Source organism: Rhamphochromis longiceps, linkage group LG17 (genome assembly GCF_057381845.1).
Source record: "Rhamphochromis longiceps isolate RC_006_pf linkage group LG17, R_longiceps_female_GT1.1, whole genome shotgun sequence".
Classification (NCBI taxonomy): Eukaryota; Metazoa; Chordata; class Actinopteri; order Cichliformes; family Cichlidae; genus Rhamphochromis; species Rhamphochromis longiceps.
The window spans coordinates 38123253-38137372 of record NC_140573.1 but is presented as its reverse complement, the minus strand read 5'-3'; the positions used below and the strand labels follow the sequence as shown (position 1 = coordinate 38137372).

Below are 14120 nucleotides of genomic sequence, written 5' to 3'. Positions count from 1 at the left end.
CATCCATCCCTGCTGCTTGGCAGGTACAGACAGTGACAAATGCTGACTAGTCGGCAGGATCGCGGTTATGAAAAATGAAAAGCTACACTGTAAATACGCTAGGTACGCATCAAACAAAAGGCGAGCAAATTCAAAATAAAACCGGTGTTTTAGAAAAAAATGAAGACCTCAAGAAGCTAAAAGAAAGAAATGAAAGGGGGAGGAGGAGAGGATAAAGAGAACGTGCGAGTGTAATTACTTTTTATACCAAGCAAGGCAGAATCCGAGGAGCTTCTCACTAGTTACTGTACGACCTCTGACCTTCTACTGACCTTCTACTGCCCGACAGCCAGAGGCTACGGTCTGCCGTGGAGAGCAGACTAGCCTGCTCTGTGGCCTCCGTCCTCAACTTTAACCAGCAGTTGGAGGGAAGACAAGACTCATCAGTCAATCAGTGTCTATGAGACATGTCATGCTCAACCTCCCCGAGCCCTTCTAACAACCCTGCCCAGTATGCTGAGCGCTGTGTGCCAGCCAGACGGCTAAAAAGTCACGAGTTTAAGCGCCTCACTTTTTTTCCCCTCTATCATTTTCACTGTCCCACCCCACCACGATATCATCTCATGAAAAACGACTCCTCCTTTCCACCACTCCCCCACCCCCACCGCGCACCTCTTCCCCTTTGTGTTTGGTGAAGCCGCTAATATTAGGCAGAGCAAGTTCATTAGTGTAATTTAACATTGTCTAAAGTTGTTCCACTCTCTCCCTTTCTGTTTGGCAGCTAGCTCAGATCTGCCACCATGATGCATTTGCCGTTAATGAGCTAGCCTTGTTTATGCTTTTACAGCAGCATGTGATAATTAAACTGCACAGAGGAGTGTGAAATAATAGCTTTGTGTTTACTTTGCGCCTTTGCTCATGTGGTGGAGTGTGTGCATTTCTGTTAGACATGTACGTAAGCTGAGGAAGACATGTGCCAATCAAGTGCTGGAAATCAACAACGTATGTGGTATCTTGTCTATAAGGTTTTGCCAATTAAAGGTTAAAAGCTGAATTTGTGTGTTTGTTTGTTTGTGTCCTTGTGCATGCCAGTCAGCCCTGATTAAGAGCCCAGAGTGTCAGGGAAAAGGATGGGATAGTTCCTTGCTAACTGTTTTTTTTCCTTCATAGATTCCCTGACAGCTCTGTAATTACAGCTCTATTATGAAGTGTGTGTGTCTAGGAGAATGAGTGTCATGGGTTTGATGACTGTGGAACAGGGAGTCGCTGAATATTGAGTGGTATTTTTAATCTTTTGTTATGTAAAGGCGCATTAAACAAACATTTATCAAGAGCAGGGGAAGGAACAAAGGCAGCCATTCTCACAGTCACTCCCTCACACACGGCGAGCTTCTTCTTCTTCTTTTTTTTTTTTTTTTAAACAGACGTTTCCGTGTCTTATCCATTTTTCCCTGTGAGCGTCGGTGCCAGCGTGCCGCGCCATGACACTGACACCGCAACCGCATATTGAGAACGTGTTGAGATGCCATATGCAACATATGGTCTGTTTTTTTGTTTGGTGGTTGGAGACATGAGCTGAACCAATTGTAGGAAGGAAGAAACAAAACACTGTTTTAAGGGTACGAGGAGTCTCCGAGTTGGCGCCTGTTGTTCAGCTGTTTGTCAATGGGAACTGAGCAGCAGTGATGCCACAAGAGTTAAAATAATGGAGGAAATTAGAATCCAGCTTACCTAAAATACAGGTCTGTTTCTTCATTACAGCAGACTTGGAAGTTTCTGCTGCTTTGAGATTGCTTTATAGTACGTAGCCTGCTGTGCTCCTTCACAGAAATACGGCGTAAACAGCAGTTTCTATGATAGGTCCGTTTGGTAGCAATGTACCGTGTAAGCACAGTTTATTGATTGGGGCAAGGATGATGCAATTCAGACGCACTGGCACACAAGTTTAAATGCAAAAACCCCACAAAAACACAACTTTGCCCACTACGGCGTGCGCTCTGTGGGGATTTAATGCAGGAGTAAAAATCTTTTAAAGCCTTGGCCTCAGGGCAGCAACCAAAAAGGGAATAAAAAGCTAAGGTTTTGTCAGACGGTACCTATGTTTTCATGATTTTGCGTCATTGCTAACTCGGTGCTTCTTTCACTGTATTTACCTGCATGCAGCCAAACTCTGCTCAAACACGATTGGTCGGTGGAACTTAGAGAAATTACAGATGGAAAACCTGAGCCAAGAGTTGCCTACAGATACTGTATCTGCACATCTATATGCACATAGAAATATACTGAGTTAACTCCACATGCACTCTAATTGTGCTAGATATCACTGCAGTCACCCCCATAATTCCAAAGGAAAACAAAACACAAACACTGATTCAAAAGCTTTGACCATTTCTGTAATTTTCTATCTCTGCAGTAAAATAAACATCACTGATGCAGAGAGGTCAATCTGATGGTATAAAGCTTAACACTTAGAGTCCCAGGAAGTTGAACCCCATCTTTAGAAATCCACTGAAATGAAACATTTTTGAGGACAAAGTGTCTTTCGACAAGGTTAAGGTCACATTTGACATTTGCGTTATTCAGATTGACTTGGGTTAGAAGTCAGCATAATACATTTTTAATCAGTTCCTGCTCAAAGCAGTCGTGTCAAAGAAATAATTACTACACGCCCTATACGTTACATACATCCATGCCTTGGCTCCTCACCTCTGGATGCCATTGACCTACTTTATATGCATTTCATTCCTCGGCGCAGCGGCCTGCAATTGCTTTAGAGGGTTGTTTAACAATACAATTATACTTCCATTTTTCATCCTGGTTTAGCTTTTCTGAGACAGTTTTGATAGCTCTGTAATTACATCTCTGTTATGAGGGAAAGGCTGTGCGTGTGATAGTGACTGCAGCAGTAATTAACAGAGAAGGGAGTTCTGAAGGAATCTGTCTAGCTACATACTTGTTACTGTCACCTTTACCATAGATAGAGTATTTTTTTTCTTTGCCGCTCCATGCAGGATCTCTGCTGTTTTGCTTTTGTCTTTACACAGAAAACTGATGGAAAAAGTTTAAATATATATTTTTTTATTATTATTATTTTGTCAGAATCTGTGCACCGCCACATGCAGCAGTATGAGGTGGAGTACCTGCAGTTTGCCTTTCGCTGGATGAACAACCTCCTGATGAGAGAGTTGCCATTACGATGCACAATCAGACTGTGGGACACCTACCAGGTACAACAAAGTTATTGTTATTCTGCTTTCTTTTTGTTTTCACTTTATTTGTATGTGTTTGGTTTGCAAGTTTTCAAAAACTTGATAATCTCTTACTGTTTTGATATCAATTACATCTCAGCCAGAGCACTATGATGCACCATTATATCGACGTTCTTCTGTTAACATTACAGATTTTCTCCATGGTGTTCTTGATTATACAGGGCTGGTTGTACAGCTTTACTTTGCTGCTTGGGCCCACCGCACAGTCTTGCTAGTAAAAGTTTACACTTCAGTTTGACAGAGGGGTGTTATTTGTTCATGACATAGAAATGTTTAAAAGTGGGAATAATAAACATTCCTGAAGCATCTGGCAAAGAAATCTCCATGTGTGAGACAAAAGTTTTACCTGAGTTAACTTATGGCTCAATTTTTATTTATGCATGAGTGCCACAGTTAAAGCTTGACGTCAGACTGTGAGAGACAATCTTAATCTCCTTCAAACAAATCTTGACTTTTTTTTTGTGACATTTACACTGAGCTTATAAGCCAGCTTGTAGAGCCAGAGACAGATTTTTAACCTTGATCGGAATGGTTGAAAACCCCCATAATGCTTGCTTATATGTGTATGTACATCTATATGTATTTCTAATCCACAGATGTAAAATAGCACAATGCACATTTATTAAACAAAGGCCTTAAAAAATCTAAAATTGGCTTAAATTTACATAAGATTTGTAAAATTTTCACAATCACCAGACTATTGTTACTATATATTATATTGCAGGAGTTATGTGTGATCTCAATATTATAGCCATAATGTTTTTGCATCCACAGTATAATTTAGAAGGCTGTAGAAGGAGAGCAGCCAGTAACAGTTAACCTCGACCCCACATACAGCGATTAAGGATTCAGCATATTGAATATAACTGTTCAGATATTTGATATAAAAGAAGGGAAAAAACAATGTTTGTTTGTTTGGTTTTTAAGTTGTAACATTTGCTTCTTTATAGATTGCACTACTGTTTTTAGGTTTTTATATGTGAAAAAAATATTAAACCTACATTAGCTAATTTATTGGTAGGTGTGGGTATGTATTTGGGTTGGGGGGACTTCCCAACATTTATACCTAGCATGGGATCAAATTAAGAGGCTTGCAGTGCACGGATGGAAACTCCAAAGATCTTAAAGAAGAGAAAGGCTTTACTAGTCGGCCTTCAGTCGTTAGTCTGTGAAAACGGAAAGATGCAAGATCAACCTCGAGAAAAACGATTATGAAATGTTTAAAAAGCAAACTGCACTTTAAGTCTAATAATCTTTCTACATTATATAAATACATGTAGAAAATGTTCTTAAACCCAAATAAATATGTACATTTGACCTTTACTATTATTATAACTGGTACCAGTTTACTTGCATGGGCATAACACATTTTTTTTTTACCATTGCCATTTAGATACTGAATTTAATTTAAAATATAATTTTTAAGTCTTAAAATTAAATTGAACGTCTTCATACCCGTAGACTCCCTGAGAGAGTGTAATACTTGTTAGGTTACATGAGAAGTGTCGAAGGAAAAGGAATGAAAACCAAGTTTGAAATAAACTTCTCCCAGTGATGGCTCTGTGCCAGGCCTTTGCAAAAACACGTATAAGCATCTTTGTTGCTGTCGTCTTGCAGTCACAGTTGTTATTCCTGCTGCCTGTTCTCAGCGTCTTCACCGTGACTCAGAGTTTCTGTCCTCTTCTTTTCCTTACGTATTGTTCTTATCTTCTGTTACAGCTGAAAATGCTGATGTTTCTCGTCACATAACCTTTAGCTCGTGTCATTTGTGTTTGCGTCACTGAAAAAGAGACTGCAAGTCTTGCGAGTCTAAATCAGACATTTTTCATAAATCTGAAGTATTTTGCTGTGTGAAATGTAGAATGTAGTAAAGTGAATGAAGGGAATGTGAAGGAGTAAAGTCTGCAGAAAGATTCAGATTGACTGCAGTAAAAATAGACGCGTACAAGAACAGAATTATTAGGGAACTAAAACAGAAAAGTTAAACATGGGCATGTTGCAGCTGAAGTACATAGTTCACTGCCAACAAGCCATAGCTAGTAGTAAACAAATATGGTCAAAATCTGTATGAGCTCTGGCTTTGGGGAGTATAACATAGATCGCAGCTGGCACACAAAAGGGACATGGCAGAAGCATGTTTGTGCTGTGCTTGAATTAAAACACCTTCAGGGTATTTGAGGTCCACAGTGAATCAGATTTGTCCTTTCCATAAAAAAAGTCTGTGTTGTTGTTTATCCAATCTTCTCCCATGAATGTCGAGTTATATATTTTAATTAATCACTCACAGTTTACTGTGTGAAAGAGGAATTGTGATAGAAGTAATAGCTAATGAGTCCAAATTGTAACGTAGTAGAGAAACACAATAAGCTACAAGTAATCCAAGGAAGGGGCAAACCGGGGGAGCTACAGATTAACAAAGGAAAGGGAGCGATATTTCTATACATGCACATTATAAGGATAAGGATTAGTGGATACATGTGGGAATGTGACAAAGTCTAAACAGTAAAGTAAAGCAAGTCACAACTACCAAAGTAAAACAGCAAATAGCCCACCCCTCCATAAACAGTAACTGGAACCTAAATATAACAAGAACGAAAGATTCAAGTTACTAGAATCTAAAGAAAATACAACCTCGACCTAACAATAATCAAACATTATGTGTGTAGAATCAGAACAAAATCAAACCAAACAAATTTCATAACAATAAATAAGAACCCAGAACGCTGCAAAAGCCAAAGTGTTGTACCGTTATAGAAATGGTAACATCAACAAAACATGTGAAGTCAGAAAAGAGATTGTGAAGTGTAGAAGTTCAATATATAAATAAATATAGATGGGAAATTATTAAATGGACAACTCCCAAATCCAAATCCAGTAACAGGTGTTCTTGAAACATTTGTCATGTCATTAGGTGAAAAGAATAACTGCAATTTGGCAGTATTCCTCATATGGAAAAAAGCAGCATTTCAATACAACGCTGACATGTTGCATTTTAGCACTGAATCCAAAATAAATCCCTGATTCTTAGCACTGTCATGAAGGGTTAATGTCATTGGGCTTAAACATCTCACTATACTCACTGGTCTGGTCGGGAACCCAAACCAATCACTATTTGTATTTAACTGAAGAATGTTTTTGGAAATTCAGTATTTCAGATTACTTGAGGGACCTGAAAATTATCTTCATAGAGAGGTATGTTTGTGTGTTGTCCACATAGAAGTGGAAGGCAACATTATGCTTGCGGGGAAATGGAACCTACAGGGAACAATGGAACTGCCCAGTGCAGCCGAACGATATCAAAGACTCCAGTCTCAGCCTGTCAATAGGGAAGCAAGAGGTAGGAAAGGTGGGGGCCGGGAGGTTAGCAGCAATCAAATTTCAAAATAAGGTTGCTCATCATTAAATCGATTGCGGATGGTAGTGTCTTCTCATGAAGCTAAATAAATAAAAATACAACATGCTGAAATGAGCCACAGAATATACTTGAACATAAAATCTTGGTGGAATCTGTGTGTAGGAAATGCTGTCTGTGCTATGCTCTGGGCTATTCTAATTAACTATTTGAAAAATAACAAACTAAAGACCATCTTTTTCGAGATATAGGAGCAGACCCAGCTCTACTATATTAAGGTCTGTATTATATAATGTCTGCATGGTGTCCATAGTAACAAGCTGTTCCTTTTTATCTTTTTATCATGTATCTCTAGTTAAGAGCTGACTGTTTTGGAGAACAGAAAATACTGTTGTCTTCTCTCTATAATCCACTCAGAGAATCATAAACTACGTGTGTCCCACAGAAACATTGCCCTGGCATTTAGTCATAACTCATGTCTCATGTCCTGAATGCTGTTTACACAGTGATGTCACAATAGTGACTACGCTGATAGTTAGCACCGCAGGGCAGCCTCAGTTTAGGTTTTGATATTCTTTGTTACAAATTATCTGTCGCACATACCAAATGGAAGACGATGCTTCCACAAGCCTTACATAACATTTAAAACTCTATGAAAACAAAAATCTATGAGTTAAGTTGCCTCTGCAGTGTTTGTTTAGTAGCCATACAGTACTATGCAGAAGTTTAGCCAAATGAAAGCACTCAGTTGCTTTAGCAGTCCCTTTAACCTTTAATCAAATATCAATGAAGTAGATGTATAACTGTATTTCATATAATTACTTTTCCTACACTACATACAGTCATAGTGTACCACTACAAGTTTGATCTGATATTCAAGAGTGTTGGTGGCAGCTATTGTGGACCTGAGCATCGAGCCTAAAGCTGGGGCTAGGACTGGGCTCCAGAGGTCTGGTAATGTCACTTGTTTCAAACTTGACAGTTTGGGAAGTGTTGTAGTCTTCACCAAAACCCAGAGTCAGTTCAGATGGTGTGAGCGTCTGACACGGCTGGCTCTTGGTCACTTCACTGTAGAGGTGGGAGACCCTTGTTTTTCCCTGAAAGAAGCTGGAGGATGTACTTGCAGCTGAGGAGAAGGGTGTGCAGGCCACTTTGCTTAGACTGCTGTTGCAGCACTGAACCATAGAGAACAGGCAGGATTCATTATAGCTTGAGTTTAAAAAACAAAACAAAAACAGCACAAAACCAGGAAGTTTAGTGAGACATTATGTAGTGCAACTAGAACCCCTAAAAACAAAACAAAAATTATATTTTTAGTTTATACCTCAGACAGTTAGCAAAAACACACTATAATAGTTCAACCTGAAATCTTCATCGAGGTCTGGCATACACATCGGAATTAAATATCAGCTGTATAGCAGTCTACCAACACCTGTGGCAGACTATACAACGGTGTTAAAATAAAGGCAAAACCCACATGCAGCATAGAAAAATACATAATTTTTGCGAAATAGAAGATTGAAATATAGAAACTCTGAAGTGACCCTCTGACCTTGAAACAAAAGAGGACTACAAAGAGCCCTGTAAAAGAATAAGAATCCCTCCCCATTGAGTCAATAGCTTGTAGAACCACCTTTAACAGAAATGACTTGAATTGTTTTCTTGTGGAGGGATTTTGACTCCCTCTTTACAACATTGCTTTAGTTCGTTGTTGTTTTTCCCGGCATTTGTCTGTACACAACTCTCTTAAAGTCCTGCCACAGCATTTCACTCAGGTTGTGGTCTGGACTTCGACTCAACCATTGCAACACTTTGATTCTTTGCTTTTTCAGTCATTCTGTTGTAGATTTGCTGCTGTGCTTGGGATCATTGTCCTGTTGCATGACCCCATTTCAGCCAAGCTGTCGGCAGTTGGCCTCACATTTGACTTCTTGAATATTTTGGTGTACATGGTTAACTCCCTGAGGGGAAGGTGCCCAGGTCCTGTGGCAGCACAAAAATGTTTGTGATGATATTCTGTGTTTGGTTTTTGCCAATCATGGAACTGTGCATTATGGTCATCTGCACTTTGGTTTTGACTGCCCAAAGGACATCATTCCACAAGTCTGATTGTCTGATTGACGAGTCTGCATGGCTAAGGCGTCTAGCAGATTCACTCCAAGGAATCTGTTGATGTCAGGGTTAGGGTCTATTAAGATTTGCGGTATTTTGTTAACACACACCTAAAAGTTCCAGACCAGCAAACTACCAAATCTTCTGCTTTTCTAGAGGTGCTCACCAGTGATGATTCTATTTATGCGTTCATTTGATGAGCAGTATCTGGCTTCGACTTACCCTATTAATTCTTATGAAAACAATGAGAATGTACTTTGTGTTTCGCAAGAATGCATAGACTGTAGCTCAGGAGGTAGAGCAGGTCATCTGCTGATTGGAAAGTTGGTGGTTCGATCCCGGGCTTCCTCTCGTCTGCATCCCAAGTATCCTTGGGCAAGTTGCTCAGCGATGCATCCATCAGTAAGCACTTAAAAGCATAGAAGATGATGAATGGGTGAATCTAGCATGTTGTATAGAGCGCTTTGTGTACTCCGGGAGAGTAGAAAAATGCTATTTAAGTCCATTTACCATAGAGTGCTATGAAATATTTCTTTTTCATATGACTGCATGTGTTTGGTCCACCTCAAGTCGAGCAGTGAATGATTAAACAGTGTTGTTGCTTTGTCGTGACTTGACAGCAACGCTGGTACACATTGTACTTGTAATGCATCCTCTAAATATTTGATGTTTTACAATGTCGTTTGGACGGCACCCTCGACACACACCTTTTGATGCAGCACACAAACTCACATTCACCTCGTCTTGGCAGGCTCGGTCACAGTCCCTCACCTCCAGTCCTGACCTGGTAGGGGAATTAGGCCATTTCCACTCATGAAACTTTCAGAGGAGCTGACAGCAAAGCACAGAGCTCTTCTTATCTGTTCTACTCTGCTAGTCTCTGTTGTCCTTTTTAAAACTTTTTCATCGCATTGCTTTTCTTTCACGCGCCCCTTATGCCCTTTCTTCTTGTCATCTCTCTTCTCATCTCCCAGTTTACTCTTCTATCCCCTTCCCTCCTCTTGCTCTTCTCCATCACACTTGCCCTCAAACTATTATTCGGTGTGTTTACCTTTGCATGTAGTTTTGACCTTTTCCTGTTTGCCTAACAGACAGCTGATAGTTTAGTGGTTGTATAAACCCCTTTACAGCACAACCACATGCATTATTTAGTAATGTCTAGAAGATTGTTTTGTAAAAAGGCTCCTTAATTCATGTTCTTGACTTATAACGAAAAAACTAGTGTGTTTGGGTTTCTCCCAAATGCTGATATTAAACAGAAAGACCTTACCCTTTGCCACTGAGCCTCAGTATATGTGTGTATGCGCGCCTGTGCGAGTGTCTTCCAGGGGAGATTTTAACCTGAATGTTGTAATGTCTCTGTTGTAGTCTTCTCTCTGCGGTGTGGCCATCTGTTCAGTAGTGTGATCCAACACAACACAGCGCTTCCTCTTTCTTTCTCTGCGTCTCGTGTCATCTCTCTGTCTGCAGACTCTTCTCAACATTCGTTTGTTCTCTTCTCTTCTTTTTTTTTGTCTATTTTGCCCTCAGCCTGCTTTTCCTCTTTTTCTCTCCGAGACTTGTTTTTCCCCCTCATTTGTCTCTATTGATCTTTGAAAGAGGGAGAAAGGCACAAACCAAGAGAAGGACACAAGATATAGAGCGAAACACGCTCACATGCACAGACTGCTCTTCCCTTGGCTGAAAAACGGGCAAGCAGACAGACAGACAGGGACCAAATTATCCCTGTTGCGTGGAGCATGAAATTAGCAAGTAGCTCAGTGTGGCAGCATTAGCATGGCTGTTAAAGGGATACCATGACATTTTGGGTTTCTGAAACATGGTGCTTTTTCCATATGAATGGTTGAATTTACCAAGCAGGAAGCTGTTTACCTTTGTTTAAAACCACTGGGTAAGATCTAACCAATTGTATGGATTGCTAGTGGAAATAAATGTGGTAATTTACTGCAACATAGGTCAGAACATTAGCTTAGATTAAGGTTAAAAGCACAGAGCAAATTAGTCAAATGCACACAGGAGTAGTCGGCTTCTTCACAGACGTTGAATTATTTTTGCTTTGATCTCCTTATTAATACAGCTTTTACATTCATTAGCGGTTGAAGGAACTAAGTAGCCGACTATTATTGAAGTAGTGAGGCACAGTTTTTAATCTTGTGCTGCTTTATAGTTTCACTTCACTACATTTCATGGAAAGTTTATTCATTTTGTAATACATCAGTTACACACACAGACATAATGTTTGTTTTTAAATAGTTTCTTCTTCTTCTTTTTTTTTTTTTTTACATTATTGCCATGTTATGTCAGACAAACATAAACAAAAAATGGATGGCTGTCTCATTTCAGTCCTTCCATTTGTCAATGCCAGCCAATCAGAAGAAAATTAGCTTAAGAGGTGAAGAGCTGAAACTGTATCATTATCTTAACTTGTAATTTTCTTGTTTTAGCATTTCCCTGTAAAGCAATTTGTTTTTTGATTATTTTGAGCTGTGGATCATCCACGGCTACTCTAGTAAAAACTGAAAATACAAATGTGCAGCTGTGAGTGACCTGAATAAGCCACTTTAAGCTTTAAACCGGTGTTTTCCAACCTATGACGCGCGTGATGTTGCATTAAGACACTCTCTCACTCTCTCACAGTCTGTTTCTAAAACCTAAAAGAGAATTATGGATTTCACTGCAGGGCAACCTGCACGTGGCGAATAAAGCCTTGATTGATAAGACTTGCTGAACTAATTAGCTGTTAGCAGTTTTATCAATCATGTATTTGTTAACTACTTCATACTTTTTTTTTTTTTAGTTCAAACGACATTTTTCAAATAAAGCGATGCTTTTGTAGTTATATTTTTACATGGTTGTATCTGAAGTAAAGAATTGGAATTTCTTCTACCAACTTTTCCAAAGTTTTCTCTTTGTGGATGTAAATAAAAGCTGCCACTTAAGTAAGGGGGACAATCCCTGAGGAAGTGTCCCTACTCGCTTTGGCTGCCTTCCTGCGTCCTCTCCATAGCCGTTGTTGGCCCTGCGATCACTCCAAACAATCAGATGGGCCTCTGTAGACAGGACCCTGGTCACTGTGTTTTCTCTCTGCCATGTTCTCACTGTCGTGAGTAGAAATATTTCTCTCATTTTTAAAAAAAAGTTTTGTTCTCCCTCACCCCATCTTGACATCGAAGCAGCATTTTAAGTGTCACACTGGTAGCATTTACCACAAACTTCAATGTATGGTTTCCCCACACATTATCACCTATGTTCTCTAAAACCTAACCATGCATTATTGGCACTCATAATGTTGCCTAGAGCAGGGCAACGCATTAGAGCAGCATGCACAAAAACACTACGCTGAACTTGACTGGAATTATATTCAAAGCTGTTTGCCTGAAAAACTCTGCAAACCTTCTCACTTTCTCTTTAAAAGGATTGCATCATGAGTTGACACTTGTCGTCAGTTTTTATTTTTTATTTTTTGTGAGATCCCACGTCCCAATTTACAATTCAAAATATCCCTGTCTTGATATCCGGTGTTTAAATTCATCGTGCACAACATCAAATCCAGCTACGAGTGCGCAATTCCACACAGGAATACTTGTACAGCTTGTAGCAGTTAATGCCAACTTTTGCCAATCACTAATGTTGCGATGTTCCTACACAAAGGATAGGAAGGGAGCTTGATCATATTCAGTCTGTGTAATTGTTACATCACTTTGAATCTGCTCCATTACCGTCTTCCATCATCATCGCCTTTTCACCTTGTCTAGAGACGACTCGTCAGAGTATCGAGTTTGTCCCACGTCAGGCCGGTTTGTCTTGGAGCAATGAGACTAGTCAGACAGCCAGCGCAGCAGTTTAGAGAAGCTATGACATTGCGCTACTCCTCACTCTGCATTCCTCATTCCCTCTCTTTTCTCCTCCGTTCACCCTTAGCCTCCTACCCTTTATGTCTCTGGTGACCCCCCCTCCCTTTTACTCCTCCTGTTCTCCCAATCGACTGCACTCAGCATACCCCTATCACCCCGAGTCCTTCGCCCCCCTGTTTTCTCCGTACTTTGATCAGCGGCGCTTGTCAGTCAGAGTCTCGCGTGTCTCAGCCAATACGGCTGCCCTGACACGAGGAGGGTGGAGGACCAGGCATAACAATGGAGGAGGAGAAGAGGTAGAGACAAGTTTGACGGAGTCACCTTGACTCCTACGACAAACTTTGTTTTGCAAATCATAATGACGAGTAAGCCTTGAGCACCAGCGGCAGCAGATAACATAGCTGTGGATGGGGCAGCAAGAAAGAGCAGTGTGCCGATGAAATAAACGGATGGTGGTAAAGGACCATTTACAAAATACCATTTTATTTATATTTATATTTGAGTTACCAGAGTCTATACAACTAAAAACTAAACCAATATAAAATAATTAAGACATTTCTCTGTATTCAGAACTGATTTAGATGAATTGATGCTATTATGTCTGTGCCTCAACTGGAACTAGAACCAGGAACTCTTGTCATTAAAATTAAGATCAGTTGTTTAGATGGGTGGAACTTGTATTATGACATATCCTGGCTCTGCCTCATACTCTGGCTAACCCACAAGCTCTTTAAGGGGCTACATCTATTTTTAATTTAGCTGAACTCTTTCTCTCACCCCAACCGGTCGCAGCAGATGGCCCCGCCCCTCCCTGAGCCTGGTTCTGCCGGAGGTTTCTTCCTGTTAAAAGGGAGTTTTTCCTTCCCACTGTCGCCAAAGTGCTTGCTCATAGGGGGTCATATGATTGTTGGGTTTTTTCTCTGTATGTATTATTGTGCGGTCTACCTTACAATATAAAGCGCCTTGAGGCGACTGCTGTTGTGATTTGGTGCTGAATAAATAAAATTGAATTGAATCAGTCATTTAACCGGAATATGTGTAACATAGTAGCTCATTCGGCTCCTGGTCCGTCATAATTTACAGGTTCGTAATGTGTGAAGTGAGGTTTTTACAGTGAATATATCTTTGTATCTGTCCTCTTTTGAAAGCACGGTATGTATATGCGGGGCTAGAAGCTTTCACAACAGCCTGTTCCCACAGGTGGGTGGATCGATCAATACTGTGTTTATAACCCTTAAGTTGAGTATGTAGCCCACTGAATTTTTCAAAAAGAAATTATTTTTTGAAAATAGAAATGAGCAATGTCTGAATGTTTTTGTGTTGACTGTCACATCCATTTTATTTTTAGCCTTTAGCACACATTACATGAGATACATGAATAATATATGAAAAGTCTGTTTTGTTGTGTTAACTAATTGTTGTGGAAAGTAAATTTAGTGGTCATTAGGATGTGTTTAGCTTGCACATTTCATCTTATAAGTCATGACACACCGATCTCCCCCACATAAGCTGCCTTTATAGGTTAAAAGTATCAGTATCGGCAATACTGGCCCT

At 40.0% G+C, this 14120-nt stretch overlaps 1 protein-coding gene across 3 annotated transcripts in view; it reads left to right on the top strand.

Moving 5' to 3' along the window:
- Window positions 1–14120, top strand: part of tbc1d22a (TBC1 domain family, member 22a) — a 168997-nt gene that overhangs the window by 123976 nt on the left and 30901 nt on the right. For all 3 annotated transcript variants that reach the window (XM_085387797.1, XM_085387796.1, XM_085387795.1), the window contains one exon: window positions 3079–3206. In XM_085387797.1, coding sequence (XP_085243923.1) covers window positions 3079–3206 — 128 coding nt within the window. The remainder of the gene's footprint in view (window positions 1–3078; window positions 3207–14120) is intronic.